This window comes from Musca vetustissima, unplaced genomic scaffold (assembly GCF_032173495.1).
Source record: "Musca vetustissima isolate MV318-11 ecotype Yass unplaced genomic scaffold, APGP_CSIRO_Mvet_v1 utg37729, whole genome shotgun sequence".
NCBI lineage: Eukaryota > Metazoa > Arthropoda > Insecta > Diptera > Muscidae > Musca > Musca vetustissima.
Window position 1 is genome coordinate 171,728 of NW_026880270.1, and position 19,446 is coordinate 191,173.

The 19,446-nt window shown below is 33.5% G+C and overlaps 2 protein-coding genes across 2 annotated transcripts in view; both read left to right on the forward strand.

The window, feature by feature from the left end:
* LOC133325781 (eukaryotic initiation factor 4A) overlaps nucleotides 1-19,446 on the forward strand; it is a 207,919-nt gene that overhangs the window by 163,164 nt on the left and 25,309 nt on the right. The window lies entirely within an intron of this gene.
* On the forward strand, nucleotides 13,196-15,064 carry LOC133325768 (uncharacterized). Its single transcript, XM_061534490.1, has 2 exons — nucleotides 13,196-13,569; nucleotides 13,645-15,064. The coding sequence occupies exons 1-2, from the start codon at nucleotides 13,198-13,200 to the stop codon at nucleotides 14,746-14,748; spliced, it is 1,476 nt and encodes a 491-aa protein (XP_061390474.1). The 5' UTR covers nucleotides 13,196-13,197; the 3' UTR covers nucleotides 14,749-15,064.

The window sequence follows — 19,446 nt, forward strand, 5'->3', positions numbered from 1 at the left end:
ACATCAACTAACCGAATACGGTAACTTGTTTAACAAAATCACAGAATATCAACTAGAACAACAACAACAACAGCAGCAATAACCAAATGAAATGAGACAATCAAAACGATTCAACTCAAAATGGAAACATGCAGTCAGTTGTTATTGTTTTCGATTTTTTTTATTAGTTAAGCTTCTATTTTTTTATAATCGATGATAGATACTGCTGACGTAATTCGGAGGAGATAACCAGTATAGAAGCACAATTGCCTTAAAAGAAGTTAGATGTTATGGAGATGAAATCGATAGATTTATTAATCATAACGGTTTTTGACAATTGAGCCGTTCAAAGGAAAAACAAGTTTTATTCAACTAAATATTTGAAGAACTTAGTCTTTCATCGATGTAATATGGAAAAAATGTTTTATATTATTTGTTGGCTATTATATAACAGATATTCGAAATACAGTGCCTTGAATTATTAGGAACACAAGCACCAATATATGAATTGGAGACTGGGAGTATACATATTCGCAATAGAAAGAACATTTCACTAATTTTGAAATCCACAGCATAAACCATTTTAAAATCTCTATATTGGGGATGAAATGTGTGTCGATAGTTCATTCTGTGACCCTAATTTTTAGCTGGAGTTGCCAATATTAATTGCAAAATATATATTTTATATAAATGAAAGTTTCATAAGTATCTCTCATTTTATGTCTTATGGAATATTTTTCCGCAAGTTTTACTATACTTTTTACATTTCATGTTGACTATTTTTATCAAAATATGTATCAATTCTCAAAATTTTTAATGGCGTAATAATAACGTTAAGGCTTTCTCCGAAATTTAAATTCTCTTCAGTTATACATATAACCTTAGTATTCTTATATTGCATACACTATCACCATAGACACATGAGTTTAATTTTTTGTAATACATTTTATTAAACACTTAAACTTTGTGTAAAATTTTCAAACAAATTTTAATTATATTAAAATGTATTTATTAGCCATATTTTAATGTTGTTACAACTTTTCCGAAATTTAATTAACCAAGTAAAAATTTTCTTTTGTTTCAACATCATAGAATTATGAAATTTAATTTTTTTTGGAAAATGAAAGTAAACTGGCATTTGTGCTATTATAGCTACCGTATTGCTGGCTGGCTGGATGTCTGTTTTGTTGCCATTCAGCTACAGTATTGACGTAATAAATAATTTGTCATTGTTTGGCATTTCATGAATCTGTTGATGATGGCAGCAGCAACAACAGAATTCAAAGCAAAACTGCAACGACATACGTACATACATATTTCTTCTCTTTTTTCAAATATCAAATTATGTAATATAAACAAACCCAGATTGAAATTGACAAAAATATAAATAAATAATGAACAAAAAAAGCGAAAGGAAACTAAAATACTCTTTAGAGAGCAATCTTTGAATGGCATCGGCCTAACGGAGCAATCAAAAGCGAATACCAACCGACATTTACAACGACACTTAACATTATTTATTATGACAGTACAAGATGGGGCCACTTAATTGACACTCAAGGCAGTAACGGCCGCGGCAACAGTAACAGCAGCTCCGGCCAGCAACCGAAATAAACAATCGCCACCAACAAAGTAGCAAACATCATAGCCTGTCACTCACCGATATGCCGTCATCAGCAGCGATAGCAACAGCTCCAGTTGATGACGCACACGTTTTTGTGTCTATTGTCAGTACCCTTGATGACAGTCGATGGACAATAGATAGCACAACACTAGTAGTTACCTGCTCTGGATGAAGCGCTGTCATTCAAAAAAAAAAAACCAAATGTAATTTTTGATAACAAAGACCTATTAACACATAAATCAGAGAGGACACCTCACCTCAAACATACGAAAATAGAATTCGAATGCATTTCGTTTAAAGCAAAACACAGTGACATTTAGGGTGGCCCATAAATCGACTCCATCCGCAAGAAACTCGTTCATCTCGCAAAACAACCAGTGGTGATTGAGGATGCAATTTCATTAGTTCCATACATCAACTATCATTCCCATAAATGTTTACCTTTGATACTGAATCTATCTTTAGCAATTTTATGTTTTCAGTAGTAGATTTTCGCAAAAGTTTAAAGTGAGCCGTATATTTTTTTTTAAATCCTTTATACCCCACAGTTTGACAATTGAACAAGAGCACGATTTTAACCCAAACAAATGTTTCTTCCATCATCATTTATCACCACAACAACAAAACACACAAGTCGCTTAGAACTCACTTAGGCATAGGCAATGAATGAACAAACTGCAGTCAGCTATTGTCACGAAATGATACTTCATGGATGTTTTGTGACAGTGAGGAAAAAACGAAATCCTTAAGTTACAAAAAAAAATGTCACAAAACCATACCAATTAAGCTTTTTGTGACATCTAACGTTTTACTCTCTGTTAGGGGTGAAATTCCTAACACCTAACAATATTTTATATAATAACCTGAGGAAAGGAAAATAAATTCAAATCAAAAATAATCCTATGTCCCCCATGAGAAGATTTGAATGAAATTCTCCTTAAGTGGTTTACTTTGTGTTTAAATTGTCTCCGAACTAGTAACCCACAACTTGTTCTACAGATGGTACATTTCGATAATATGAATCAGCGACAACAACAACAGCAACAAGAACCATTCATTCAATTAATAGAGCTACTTGATCCACTTATCTCACTAATACTAATTAGAACAAGAGCATTGTGTCCTCCCTCCTCTGTGTCCCTCACTCACTTCATTCCATTGTGAAGTGCAACATGAGACCCCAGACCAGAAGCTAAACCGAACTGTAGAGATAGTAAAAAAGATTAAAACCTTTAAACCTTTATCTTACATTAAATGGTCATGATTAGCGGGTCAAGATGTAGATGACGAAGATGATGATGATGATGTCGGCTGTGGTTGAATGGACGGAAGACAAGAAAACGATATAAGCAAGGCAATAACCAACCGAAAGAAAATAAATAAAAAACATAACCGCGATAAACAGCTGTTTTTTTGTTGGTCACTGGCAAAGTTGTTGGCCGAATTATGTATGTGGCTCGACAAGCAACGTCGACTACATAGCTGAAACCAGAAGCTGCAGACTGCATTTGAAAAATTGAACCAACGACAACAACGTTGATTGAATGCCCCCAAACATCACATGTCAGAGATGGGAGTACCGATTTGTTGTTGCCAGTACTTTTGAGGCATATCGCTATAAAAATAGTTGTGTGATTTAGAAACAAAATGTGGCAAATGTAATGCCACAGACAGGCGACATCCTTTATTTGCATTAAAAAAACTCTAAATTTGAATTAATATTTGTCTGTGTATAGGAAGAACATATTGACATTTGTTTGCAATATTTTAATGTAGAAGTTAATTTGAATTAGGGCTATCGTCTGTCTAGGGTATAAGTCCGTTGGATTCAGAGGTATAACATAATTGATTTTTATTAATCACTATTTATTTCACAATTCCAAAGTCCGAAGACCACATTTAAAAAATTGAAAATCGACATAAATCTATATTTGCTTGGCTTGATGCTCAGTATAAATAACACAAAACTCAAACAAGAAAATAAAATTCAACATTTACTTTTCATAAATTTCCAAAGGATAAAAAGTGGAAGAAGAAATAATAAATAACATAAAGCTCTCCTAGCAGGCGCAAATAACTACTTGGTTTGCCGAGCAGAAATAGTTCATCAAAAGGCGTTGCAACAACAAAAATAATTTACAAACTTTACACATTAAAAAAAAATTATTAATTTAAAATCAAACAATTTACTTTATGTTAAGTATTAAAAAATTGGAATGCAATGAAAAAATTTAAAAAATATAAAATTATTGGCAGAATAAAAAAACTACTCCCCATCCCGGCACACACAGTGAGAACATCAACTATCGCCTAATGGGAAAGTAGGTCTACAACAGCAACACCAATGGCAAATTTAACGACAACAAAAACAAGCCGCAACAAATGCAAACAAAAACGCAACGGCATCGACAACAACAACAAAGGCAAGCAACATCAACGAAAGATATGAGATGTGCATACAACTGATTGCGCAATATTAAATAACAACAGCAACAACAACAAACAACCACCACACTAACAACATACTCACATATGATGACGACAACATCACTAATGTTGACGATGATGATGATGATGTTGAGGTTCATGACGACGACGACAACAAGCCCCAACCGGCAACTAGTTTTCTGTTGTCGTTTTAGGCCAAGTCCACATGTGGAAGTTGCCCGAAGCCAAGTCATACTTTAATTTGTTGCAAATGTTGTGTTAATGTTGTCTCCAGCTCAGCGTCGGAGTCGGTCGATTATTTCGCTGCTACCATCTCTGCTGGCATTGTTCAAGTTGCCGATGATGGTAATGCTGGTGGTGGTGGTGGTGGCATTGTCGTTATTCAAGAAGCAACAAAACAACTGACAACACAAGTTTTTTTGTTGTCTCTCTCATAGCGGTTCTTGAACATAAAAACAAAAACATGTTTCGAAGAATAGACCAGGCCTACAGTTCGAGAACAAAAAGCCTGTGAAGAATAACAAAACGAAATTCATTACCAAAACAAGATGTAGCCAGATTTTTTCGTGACTGTGTACTGATGGTAAATGTAGGACATATTCAGGATAATATGATGTTATCCACATAAATGTGGTAGTGACAACATGAATTTTCTCTTTGCGCAAATTGAGAACATTAATTCTGGTTATATAACAAAATGGGACTTGGAGGTGTCTATTTGAAAATATAACCCCCGAATAAGTCAGTGATACTAATTGATATTGAAAGATCCTAAGAAATTTAGGTAAGATACCTTGGTTCTCCTAAAGAACCTACATTTCGGTCCTTTGTGTTCAGTACAAATAAATTTGTCTGCGATTTAGTTTCAATGATATGGAAATTTTTTCCAACCGATTAATACTTTTAATTATAAACATTACGTTCAAACATCATACATTGTGAGTTCCGCTTCGTGGGACTCACAAACAAAACAAAAATCATCAAATTTCGGCTACAAAGCTTTAACAGACGCAATACTGCATCAGTTATCTTTGCGGAAATGTCTGAACCAAATATCAGCAATTTCGCAATTAACTAAAATCATCGCATATTGCCTTTCGTTTACGTCTGTAGATCAGGCATATGACGCCAGCTTTAACGATTCATGTTTTAGCCAACATAATATCTATTAATTCACCTCCTACGAATAGAATGAAGAAAACAATAAGACAAAAACTCAATGAAATTGAAACAAAACAAAGCATCAAATAATACAAAACAAACAGACAAACAAACGGATACCGAGCTTATATTTGCGGGAAGTTCATGAGACTTGTTGAAATTGTTAAACTGGTTCTCGCTTTTAGCCACAGCCATATAGTTAACCTAGTACTCCACCTCTCTCTCTCGTAGTCGCCGACGCCGGTGTAGCGTTGCTGTTGTTTATCTTGGCATATCAAAAGGTAACAGAAGGTCAGGCATTAGCACAACAAAAGTTGTAAGAGCCACTAAACTTTGCTTTGCAACAAACAACAAGAAATTAAATTTAATGACGGCTACTTTTGGACGAACGTCTCGGCGAAATGGTCATAACAAATGTTCTCCACTCACGGAGAACAGCGCCAAGAAGCAGAAGGCGCAGCACAACAATTGAAAATCCATAGAAAATAAACCCCGTAAATCTGTGGCCGCATCTGATGGTCTTGGCGAATGAACCACCAAACGAAATTGAACAACAACAACAGCAGCCAACATCGAACATCTGTGTCCAAACATTTAACGGTACAAGCGACAACAACAACAAACTAGCTACAAACGAAAGATACTCGCGGTAATCAATCGTTAATTGACGATGGCATCATTAATATTGGATCAAGAAGTGACAGTTGTGAATCATTTAAATTTCTTCCCAGTGTTAATTAAACATCTCTTCGGCCACAGCCAGCCAACCAGCCAGTCAACTGGGAGATATTAATGAAAGGAACAACTTTTGTTGCATTCATAATGAGGCGACTTGTTGGCAGTTGACTTAACCGGTCCACGGATATAACTCGCTTTGACTCCCCATTGATCTGTCATGGGAAATGTTCATGTTCTTCTTCTTGCTAGAAAATGAGTAATTATACCTCAGGGAAAAGAAAAGATAGACACAAATTAAGGTCAAATAGTTCGTATCGACGTTTTTAAATAACTAAATTTATTTGGCATAATTTTTCAATAGTTGGTTATATGCTCGTATAAATTGTTTCAATGTTTTTTCTGTTTTTGAAGCTAATTTCTTATCAATAGATTATTTTAAACAGTGCGGTTCACATTTCACGGTTCACATTGAAGCCATATTAAAACCATATAATGATTCCAATAAAATTAAACAAAAAATACAACTTATACAAGCACAAGCACTTTGGAAATTTTGGTACTAGTGAAGGTGTAAGGCATCTGTCTGCATTGGATGCTACAAAGAGTGGACCAATGAAATTACAAATTTGTATAGAGTCATAGTTCCAATTTAGTGTACAAATTATAATTGATTGGAAATCCAATCATGGTCTAACTACGTTGTTAAACCTATTCCATTTGTTTCTTTTCTTTTTATTGGCTTATGTCAATTTGGAACATTTTCGTTTTTATTGTGGCATGCAAAATAACATAAAACTTTCAAAAATTTGGAATTCTGTAATAATATTAATTTGCATTACTTCTTTGTTTTGGGTTGTTGTTTTAACATTTTACCTAGAAACGCAATTCGTTCGCTTAGATTTGCAACTGAATAATGTTTTTGAGGGAAACGAACAAAAAGTAAAGTAGATGGGGTTCATTGGTTCTTATTCGTACGGCAGAGAATAGCGCAAATGATTCTCCTGGGGCTAAAACTAATAAACTTCCTTTAACCTTGAATACTAACAATGCCACAGTGAATATTGAGGGCTTTCATTGAATTTTCATTTTTACGAAAAACCAACTACTACTATGGCTGTTGTCCTCCCAGTATTTTTTTGGTATTGATTTTTATGGGATAACTTTGTTGACCAGACCGAAATGCTTTGGCATATTTTTCTGGGAGTGGGAGGGAAGCTGTTCACAAAAAAGGTTTCTGTGTCCGTTTTTGGTAGCCTAATGAAAATATGCAAGTTTTTCATTTTAGCTGGCCATCGATGAAGGCTTCGGGTCCCTAATTTAGAGGATAAATAAATGTATCATCTCTGTTGAATGTGGTAGCAGGGAAGGTTTGAATTTTGGCGGAAACGATTTAAATTGGATGGTCAGTAGAGTAGTTCGATGACGCCTTTGTCGTTACAGACAAACCACTATATAAAAAAAGAATTAAAAAAATATTGAAAGTATATTTCAAATATAATTGAAAATAATTGTTTTCATCAGAATAGAAGCACAGATTATTTTCTCAAAGAAATTACAATTATATTACTTATGAAAAAATAGGGTCGATATCAATGCATAAATAATTATCTAGTATAAAGGGGAGGGTGAACGCATCAAAAATAACGCAAACATCAATTTGTTTTTTTATAATAAAATTAATGTTTCAAAATTAATTTAAGATCCTATAAATAAGTTGGTCTACGTCAAATCTCAATAATATGCCTTCGCAGGCCACAATCCTCCTCTAACACCTTTAAAACATATATATATACAAGAAAATAAGTTGTTGACATTTATTCCGTTTTCATTTAATGGATTTTTATTATTTTGTTTGTATTCATATTCAACTGGATAATGATAACCTGACTGCAAAAATCGTATTTGCCCCTTTTATTCTGTCCATCAAACATAACAGCACAGTTTAACGAGATCACGTTATGATCCAATAAAACACTGCATTAAACATGAACTTGGAGTTTATGAACAGCCGTTCATCGTCGTTAGCTTTGTTTTATAAAATCGTAAATTATTGACCTCTATGACATCGTTGGTATTATATTTTATGCGCACTAGTTTGGTGATAAAATAAAATGTTGAACCAATAAAAATATATACTTTTCCATTATTTTTCGAGTCGATGTATGAATGAGAGCTTTAATAGTTTTTTTAAGCAATTCACATTTTTTTAAAGTAAGTTAGAACATCCCCAATCAAATATTAATTATTAAGGTTAATAAAAAAACAAGTTCAAACAAGTGTCTTTACTATTCAGATAGTATCACGTCATTGAATGTCATTACAACCAAATCTAATATAATAAACAAACATGACATCGAAGACCTAACAAAACTTGCTCTACTGATTATTAAATCCGATTACAAAACTTTGAGAAACAGCAGCATTTCCTTGAACTCCACTTCTAATTTGTGTGGGACATAACTTTTTCCACAAAGTTTGTGTTTCATTATCGACTGTTCATTTCCTTCTCCCAGATACACTGGGTGTCATAAAAAACACATCATCCCACCCACCTATGTGACTACCTACCCAGCAAACAGTCACCTAACGCAAAAAGCCAGTCATAGAAATCGAATCTTACAAACATTTTACGACTGAAACAAACACATACACACACATGTTGATGTGTGGTAATAACCCCAAAGTAAGAAAATGACATGAAAATTCGACAAAAGTCAGACTATGCCAGACAAAGAGGCTCCAAGAGGCTCCAAAAGGATAACAATAGAAATAGTAGACAGACTGTTGCCGCCATACACATACAATAAAATAGGAAATGAAATTGTAGCTTTCCAATAGAGATATTTTCCGCCATCTTACCGTAGAATGAGTCTTACGAAGAATCCAATGATACAATGTATCGTTTGGATATTACAAACCAAACCATTGGAATTTGGTAATGTATTTCACACAATATCGAATTCATGGATTTTAGAAAATCGAATAGACAAAAAATAAAGGACATTGCGAGAAGGTAGCAAGAGATACCAGAAAAACTAATGATCGGACTGTCTTCGGTATACAGAAACAGTCGTTATCAAGAAAGAATTCATAGATAAGAAGCAGTCATAATAGTGAGCAGATCACTCAACGCAATGATTCAATGGGAATCACAAAGGTTGCACGTCACATATGTTATTTTGAAAATTAAATTCGAATGTTCCGATTAGATTTTAGAGACATATAATAAAAGGGTATAAAAAAATAAAATACATTTTAAGTTAGACTGGCGATATGCACAATAATTCTTAAGATGATGGACACTACAAAAACTCCAACTCAACTAAGGACTCAATGTGTTTCTACCACAATTCTGCCGACTACAGTTTCTAGAAGATGAACAATATTTGCGTATATTTGTTGATATTGTTCAACAGTTACCATATTTATGTAGCTGCTATTTATGTTATTCGCCAGTACACAACTGCGGTGGAGCAGAATCAACATCAAAGGATGTAAGTTTGCTAGGTAGGTTCAGGCTCACCGACGGTCATATATAGAAGGGAGGCATTTGTATGGGTTAAATGTGTTGTGCGTGCTCTTACGCCTGTTTGCATTTATATAAGCCGAATTTTACTTATTTATGCCAAACGCATATTTGCTGATGAATATTTAAGTTGGTATTACATATTGGATGATACGTATGTGTGTGTATTTGTGCAACAGTATTGTTGCGATATACCTTTTGTGTTTTTGTTTTCTTTAAACAAAAACAACAAAAACCAAAAAACAGAAGTGGTGGTATAAGCGAGTGGTAATGATGGCGTATGGGTAATATTTATTGCCTGCTTCTTACACGTTCATTGTGACGTATGAGGAATAAATTTCTTGCGTTGTTCCCCTATACGATGGAAAAGCCGCACACGTTCTCTTCACTTTTGCAAAATATACGTGAGAAAATTGGCAACTGGTGTTGTGGAAGAGGATAGCAAGGTTCATGCCCCTCAGCCGAAAAATATGCAATGTGAAATCTGTTTACATTTGTTTTGCTTTTGGTTTATTTGTAAAACAATTTTATATGCATAATAAAATTTATTGCTATGTTTTTTTTTTCATAAAGAAATATTAAATTCTGTCAAATCCTAATGCCTCAATCAAATTTTATTGCAAATGGTTGTCTGTTGAAATTTGTGACACCAAAAGCGACTTCATAATCCTATGTACGAAAAAAATAATTCTTTAAGATCGTTTCGATGTATAACCAGCACACCAATTGTCTTATAGATGTTTTTGTTGGTAATACAATAAGACTCGCAGCCATAAAATGTTCTAAGAATTTAAAAAAATGCTATGATATACATTTAGTTCCAATATGTTATATTATATTTTAATTCTTATAATTTAAATACAAACTTATTCGGATTTCCCACGCAACACTATGCACCGATACATAGCGCAATAAAATGAGAGTGTGTATGGAGTATCGCTGGCCTGATGTGCCGTGAGCCTACTTTATTTATGCTTCTTTCACTGTACAAACTATTTACGGGATACTGTTCTACTAACAGATGGAGTATTTTCTAAATATGTAAATATACTTACATATGTATTTGTGTGGGAATGCCTGCAAGCTAAGACCTGTTGAAGGCAATAACCCTTGTCCGTAACACAAATAAACCATTGGCATAATTGCTCATTGAAAGTTATAAAGACAAAGCAGGGATGAAAATTCTAAAACTGTGCCTATTTTATAATATAATGAAAATACATTTTTATTATATAAATGTGGCTATTGCTCATAAGTAGAAAACACTTTTCTTCTGTATTTTTTTTTTAATTCTATCTTGATATGAATGCGAAGCAAGATATGGCGTAGATAATCATGTGTAACCAACCTCTTCCCTTTTTTACTCCTGACTATACTGGCTACTGGATTTGTAATGAAAACGACTGCTGTAAATTTTCTCTGCGAGTGTCAGTGGTTGTGAATGATGGAATCTGAGTACATACATCCATACAAACACATGGATATCTGCATGAGAACAAATGTTATTTTAGGATTAATGTTCTATCATTGTTTTGCCAGGAACAAAAACAAATATTAATTAAAAAATTCCTTTGTCCTTTATGTCTTCAATTCGGGTTTTTTGCATTTGTTGGCATTTTAGTATTTGTTTAATATGTTTGACTTTGACACAGTATTATTTTGCTGACTTTGTCGATTATACGTACACGTAGGACAAGCTGGGATAATTTTTTCTATTCCCTTAGTAACCTATTCGAATGTTAAAACAATGGTGATGAAAAATACATACATACACTCACTCATACATACACCTACTCATATCCAAAGTTCTCAAACTCGACTACAAAAACGCACCGAGTTAACTCAGGCCCTTTTTTGGTTATTTTTATATCGTTTTAATAGCCTTTGGTTTGCATAACTCTTGAATGTGGCAGAATATGTATATGTTGCGTTATAAGTGTGTGCACTTGCCCACACGTAAGTGTGTATAAATTAGATGTAATTTTTATCTACGCGGAAATGATATAAATTGGGTTTTTTCTTCCGGCTATGTTCATAATGAATACGGGACATTAATGTGAACGTAGTATAATATTAGAATAATATTGTAGATCAGATATTTTGAATGTTATATGTAACACTCAGAAGAAGAAAAAATCTAAGCAAAGCCTACTCGATTGGCGTTATCTTCTGTGTTCTAATTAATAAAATGCAATATACGAAGATATCGTTGCTTACCCTTTAACTAAGATAAAATGTCATAATTGTCTGGCCTAGAATTACAACTTTTTAAGTTTTTTTTTTCGAACCAATTCAGATTTAAGTATAGATTTCATATGTAGTTTCTCGGTAGTTATCTGGAATACGGCAATCTCCCCCAACGTTTCTGCGATTGCTTGAAACATTTTCTCACTTTTACTTTCTGTTTAATTTTTTTTTTCAAATTTGAACTCTATTCTCAACAGACACATAAACAATTAACCTCGTTCTGCCGAATAATAGCAACGGTGGTAAATTATCCTATCGAGTAAATAGGTTGTGACATTCCTAAATGGCATGTCAAAGTTTACAACAATTTCATGGTAATCTCAATAACCCCATGTTACTTTGTTTTGTATCATTTCAAGGAATCTTATGAACACACAAATGCCATCGACACAATCCACCAGGACACTTCTCCATCTACACAGGAAAACAAACTTGCTTTACCAAACTTTTTTTTTGGGCATTTGAATGTTTCCCTGTATATCTGTTAAGAGCTCGGACTACTTCGGCTGTAGTTATTTATTTCTTGCTGTAACAATTTGTGTAACCAACTGAGACCACCATTGAATTAGAATAGACAATGGGAATGTTTTCCTTTTTTCTTTCTTTTTTGGGTGGGCAATTTTCATCAATTATTAATGAAAACCAACTGTGAGTCCTGGAATGGGAGGAGAATATTAAAATAGGATTTACATTACAAGGTCTTAAATGCGCAATGCCGATGTAATCCTTAAATTAGCAACATTAAATGTTGACGATGAATCCAATAAGAGCTATGACCGCTGTTACAAAGCAAAGTGGTCTGTAGCAAATATACAAATATACATATAAAATAAGAAGAACTTTGAAGAATGTAACTAACATTTTTCTACAAATGTTTCATCCTTTTTCTGTGACAGTAAAAATTATTACAAATCACAACAGCAAAGTCATTTTCAAAGCGAATATTTTTTGCTTCTTGAGTTTAACAGCCTAGACAGACATTTGTGTATGTGTGTGCGTATTACCATGACATTTGGGAAACCACATTCACTTAATGTCTTCTCTAATATTCACAACATAAAACCTATGTCAACCCTAAGCTGCTAAGTAAGTGTCTCTTTATTTGCCATTACCACAAAATATAACCCAGGATATGAAACGAAATTATTAGGAACATTCTTCTGTGAGGGAAACTATATGTGATTCTGTTTTCACAACGGTTAGGGTTGCTCAAAGATTTCAATTCATATACCTCAATATGTAAACGTTTGGAATTCCTTTTATGAATTAGTGATGTCCACTCACTCCGCCTTATATTGCAATAATTTAATTTAATTTCCCCCAAAAATTTAAGAAAAAACCGGAACAAATTTACTAACAACTATTTTTACAAAATTTCTTCCTTTCAGATTTCCAAAATAGAACAGCAAATGAAGACCAACGACAACTACCAATGTTAACGCAACAGATTCCGTTTTTAATCAAACCAGTGCAGATTTTGCCAAATCTACATTAATTCCTTAACAAAAGACCCAACTGTTCATATTTAGTCTAAATGTATGCAGCTCGTGCCTCACAATTTGCCAAAACCATTACCATGGCGTGTAGTGTACAGAAGCAACCCACAACCAATCCCCTAGCCAAGGGTTCCTCGTCCTCGGCTGGCCCAACAACTCCTAAGCCCAAAAATCCTAGTGGCCCCCGAGGATCATTACCAACGGATATGGTGGGAGCACAGCCGCCCTTGGAATTCCAGTGGCCACCACCAATTCCCGTATCGACACACACAAACAATGTCCGCTTGAATATGATGAATCAGGATCCCAAGGATTTGCATACGGCGAGGGCGATGATAGAAGAACTGCGATCCAAAGTCAGATTTCAGGCAGAACACATTATGAAATGGAGAAAGGCTTATGCTCTGCAGGTGAGAGATCATGTCACCCTTTCGTGTGGTTCACAGCATTCTAATTGAGATTTGTACGTTTTTCCCCCAATTTAGGTACAGCAACAGTATCGCTATCAAAAGGAAAAAAGCGATCAAATGAACGCATTGACCTCACAGCTGCTGCTCTTGGAGTCACGCCTGAAACGCAAGCAGAAGCAAATTTCCAGTCTTTTACAACATCGGGAGATGACGATACAAAGACAACAGAAAATAATAGATACACTTTCCTCGCGCTTGGTCGACCATGGTCTCGAAACGATCGATGCAAGCTATACCACCGAATTGGATTCACTAAATGATTCCGATTCCGCTGTGGTTCTCGAAGATATGGACTCCGATTCAAATATCACACTGATAGGCGGGATTCGTAGAAAAGGTTCGGGAGCTGGTTGTGGTGGTGGACCCTGTACGGCTCCCAGCACGGGTGGAGATGGCATAACAATTGCCCGCTCCATATCAGATGCCATTGAGACTAGCCTCAATAAGTATGGCGTTGTTAGACGCAACAATTGCTTCTTGCGCCGACCCGAAATTCTTGAGACTGTTTATTCTGTGGAAGAGGATCCCGAACCGACGTCTGACGTAGCTGAGAAACGAGACAAGTTCAAGCAGAGATCTGAAAAGGCTTTGAGTTCCAGTTCGACTGAGGGACAACTGGATACTATGGAAATGGTCTCGCCGCCAAATAACACCGCCACGAGTACAAGTAATAACAACAACAATGGTCCGTCATTACCCCTAACTACCGTTACCATTACCGGGCCCGAAGATACAACCAAAGACAAAGAACAACCACCCTCCTCTCAAAACGAAGAAAGCTTCACCACCGCGCTCAGCATGCGTGTGCCCCAGCTACAAAGAAACGCAAAATCCATGGAAGATCACCAGCGCTCCATGAGCAAAGATGACGATGAACTGAATAACGACCAGCCCAAATCACAAAACCCTGTGACAAACTACAACCGTGTCATGTCCAATCATCGTTCCGTAACCAAGCCCAAAGACGTCAAATACAAGCGAATCAACAAGGCGAAATCAAAAAGTCTGGAAGAATTGAGGGGGCGTTTAAAAAATCTAGTGGAGAAGGTTGATCCGGTTCTCAGCAACTCGGTGTACACACCCAACATAATACCACAAACAGCGCAGTCGTATGCGTGACAATTGCCCAACAGTGATAAAGATCCCTGTGCAACAAGCCCCTCGTCAACCAACAACACACCTTCCAAAGTCAATGATTTCCCGCTGATCAGCGTGGATCGAAAGCCCACATCCGAAGTCTCTTTGGCCTTGGCGGTGGTGTCGATGACGAAACATGCCGGACCTAAACGTTCCCTAACCTCGCCGCGAATTCTAGTGCCACAATCAGCCCTACACAATAGTGGCAATGGTTCGGCCGGCTCTGGATCTGGAGGCGGCAGCCGCAGCAGCTTCTAGCAATTAAAGAAATTCTTCATTCGTAATTGTGATAAAAAGTGAGAGAATATAAGATTTGTTTTTTTCATTCTTTCTATTCTTTTGTTGATTTCAGTACATTTTGTTTAACAAAACGTCCCTTCCAGTTGATGGTTAAAAACGTAATATTTTTACTTCAATTTTAAGTTGTATATTTAATTTTATTGATGCCGATTAATATTAACATTAATATTATGATTGTCAATTGATAATAAACGAAAATACTTCTTGAGATATTTTCATTTTAAATTGTGTTTTTCTTTTAATTTTTTTTTCTTTGGTTTGTACTTTTTTTACATAAGTATTATTTAATAAGTATTAAAGGCTTAGTTTTAGAGTAATACTCCAGAGAATTTCTCCGAATCCAAGAATGTTTGCTTTTCTAGGAGAATTTTTCTGACTCGCTATATTCATAAATGCATTTAAATCTTTTATCCCACACTAAAGTTTTCTCTTTCAATTCTGTCGTTTAGTCATAGCATAAGTAATTAATAATAAAAGTGAGCTTTTATTTATAGAATAAGTGGAAATGTCCTTAATGTTCGATACGAGCCGCCTTATAAAATCTTCAGTTCACATAATTGTGTCTGAAAGGGTTATAAGCTCTGAAAATATAACGAATTGTAATTCTAAAAATTTAAAATTGTCAAGCGATGACGAGGACCGTTGTATTCCATTCAATACCAAAAAATAAGCAAATGACTTTATAAGTGCACATTTGCAATAATTCTAATATCAAAAATGACATATAAATATTCTGCTATAGGCTGAGAGGATAGGTCGGTCGCTCAAAAGAACAGATTATTTGCTACCTATCAATAAAATAATTACTTAAACGTTTGATTGCTGGCATTTCAAAATAAAAACCTATATTATGCATTATTCTAGAGGTATTCCTTAAACTATTTTTATAAAACATGTCAGAAACATAATTCTTTCTCCGATCCGGTCAGCCAAATTACCTATTTTTTTATATAGAAAATTATTAACATTTATCTCCACACTTACACTTCTTTTGTATCTAAGCTTCAGTTTGTTCCACAAACATGATTATCTACAATATATCATCGACAAATACACTGTGTCTAAATTTGCCTTAGCCTTGTTTGTTTGCTTTGCAATTTCGGGCAATACACCTTTACCCTCTGATCATTTACATTCTGCTATATAAAAACTTTAACAATAATAAAATTTATCAGTTATATATACTAAGATTAAGTGATATCATTAATATAAATATTTAAATAAGTTATATGATAAAGTGATTTGCTTTTATTTTCAATATAAAATTATTATTTTTAACAAACAATTATGCAATGTTTGTGGAAGAAAAAGTAAAGCACACATTTCTACGGTCATCTAATTGAATGTCGCCTATGAAATGTGTGATTTAGCTGTCGTCTTCGCAAATGGAAGAGTTGTCAATGGTACCTTATTAAATTTAAATTACAAATTAAAAACAAGCTAATTAGAAAAAATAGTTATATACTTAATAAGAATATATGTATAATAATAATACAAAAATAGTAGGATAGAAATTCAATTATTCAGCAATTAACAAAAATCATATCGTTGCCTATATTAATTACCTCATCCTTTTACTACACCATCAGGTCAATCAAAAAAACATAAATTCTTTTTTATATATATGTACACTGAGAGATATGTACAGAAAAATATCAACTCAATAAGAATCATAAAAAAATTAGATACTCAAGTTACTGATATTTACTATAAACCTTCATATATATTCCAAATATTTACAAATTATTATACAAAGACACTATTACAAAATCACCATAAAAATCTATGAGTTTCATACTGAGTACCTAATAACATGAGCTGTTTCCTATCCAAAGTTACTAAACTATAATTCCACTAGACATATGCGCATATATCCCACCCTTTGCTCTCATTCCAAGTACCTTTACCTCAAACAATGCAATCAAAATTGAAGTTTATATGAATATATTATCCTACAAGTCTTTAATGAAATATCCCACTACATTCGACCATGTAACAGCTACAAAGAGCTATTTTGAAAAAAATAAATAAATTCTCTGAAAAAATTAAAATTTTGTATATAAAAAAAATTGAAAAATTATAAATTTGTATAAAAATAAATAAAAAAAATGTGTATATTATACATATATTTTATACATAGTTTATTTAGTGTGAATGTTGTCTTCTATTCAGATTTAGGTTACATGGTCAATACTGTCTATTAAATCCCTACTTCAAACCAAATTTACGGTAAATAATGTTGAACTGAACTCAATACTTTCCATAATTGTTTAATCCTGTACCTGAATATTATTTATATTTAATATCTAATATTTATTGTAAATACATTCAAAAAATTATACTAAGAAGTAGAATATACAAAATTAAATTAGGATATATTCATTTTATATTTTCCCCTTGAACGAACATTAATGCTAATATAATCATCATAAATAGTAAAAACAAACAGTTTTTTTTTTTCAACACAGCCTCGCAAAAAATAATCTTGAATTTTTAAATACCATTTAATGTATATATTCCATGTCCAAAAAAAAATCTAGTAACAAATTGACTTGTGCTTCTCAACTAATCCAAACCTCGGAAACATTTCAAAAAAATGTGGGGTCATACGCGTTAACAAAAAAGGGTAATTTTCTTTAAAATATATTCAAATTATAAATTCGATATCGGTAATGATTCGTCAGATACAGGGCCAATATACAGCTGACGTATAATACATGCGTGAATACCTACCTATCCAATAGTGAGCAAGGAAATTGAATATACCTTAAAAATCCACTCAAAATTGTTATATTTGTTTGGAACTATTGAGGACGGCTTAGAAATATATAGCATATATGGTAAACATATTGATATAATACCCATATTTACAACATTCTGACAGTCGGTAAAACTTATTAAACAATTTTAATTGGAATGTTGGCATCTTTAGGATGCTAGCTGTTAACATTCTGAATCTATCAATTATATATAGCTAGATATATTTGAACATTTGAATATTTAAATGTATAAGTGTACATAAAATCAGCCAACAGCAGATATAGAGCGTTAAAAGAATTCTAAAACCTGTTTAGAAAGCAAAGTAAATATAAAAAACAGTATGTAAATGTATGTACGTAAACTAAAATAATTATACATAATATTTGTAATTACATATATCAATAATATTATAAAACAGAATTATTGTCATAGAGTTAAGGAGGACACACACACACATTCGAGTATATTCCACTTTATACTCCATACATGCATGTACATGAATATATATATGTATACAATCAAACATATTTACATAAGTTTACAGACGTTTTCTACAGCATAACACATTTATGGATTAATAAAACAATTATAGGTAATTAACTAAATGCTAATTATGAACTGCTTAATATTAAAATTCATGTAATTTATTTCTATTTTTTCTATTTCCTTGGAATAAAATTGCAATTTTAATCACCACAAGAATTGTGTTTGGAATTTTTATTGGCATTCGGCCGATGAGTTTGTTGAATTAAAATTGGTTGTGATTATCTTCAAATGACTTATAGAGAGTTTGGCATGTTATACTTTTCAGCATTCGTTCAGAGAAGTGTTTATGTTGTGTGTTATGTTTAAAATAATAAATTAATTAAAGGGTCAAAATCTCAAAAACTTGTAAATCTTGTAAGGAGCGAAAGCAATATCCAATTTCATCCAAACTTTTTACATGGTAATATATTTTGCTTTTAAAGATCAACAATGTGTCAACATTTTGAAAATTTCTTAATATCAATATCAAGATAACGCAATGTTTGGATCAAATCAGACACTAGATTTGATCTATGCAAATCGTAATAGTTATTTTAAATCGACCTACACATAATTTACGTGCGGGTACAGTTTAACAAACAATGTAATTATTTGTTTCAATTCATTTTAGTTATTAGACCGCACAAAAGGTCTATACTATCCCTCCCCTCCCTCCGAAAGCCATTTTTTAAAAAATAAACAAACAAATAAAACTCAAGTCTTTGGCCCTTACATATCCCACCTAACTACGACCCTGCAGTAAATAATATGTTATATGTAAATGCCTCAATAGGTACGTTTAATTGATAGAATCTCTCGCAAGAGAATATCAAAAGATCTTTTGAATTAAATCTGAATTAACGAGAATCTCTTAAGAAATGGCACAGACAAAAGCGAAGCGCCACAGAAAACCGATTTCAGTGCAATTTGTAATATCAGCTGGTAAATATCGGGAGTGCCATGAGGACGGTGTTGACAATTTTTGGCATTGCTGTAATAATGCAGGTTTATTCTACTACGTTCTACTAAGAGATTGTATGGCGATAATAAATATGAATATTTTCTTGAATTTTGAAAGGTCTGCTTCTACATTGA

Coding starts and splice junctions, on each gene's coding strand:
- LOC133325768 (XM_061534490.1), top strand. CDS start 13,198: ATGTATGCAGCTCGTGCCTCACAATTTGCCAAAACCATTACCATGGCG. Junction 13,570..13,644: donor GAAAGGCTTATGCTCTGCAG/GTGAGAGATCAT, acceptor CCCCCAATTTAG/GTACAGCAACAGTATCGCTA.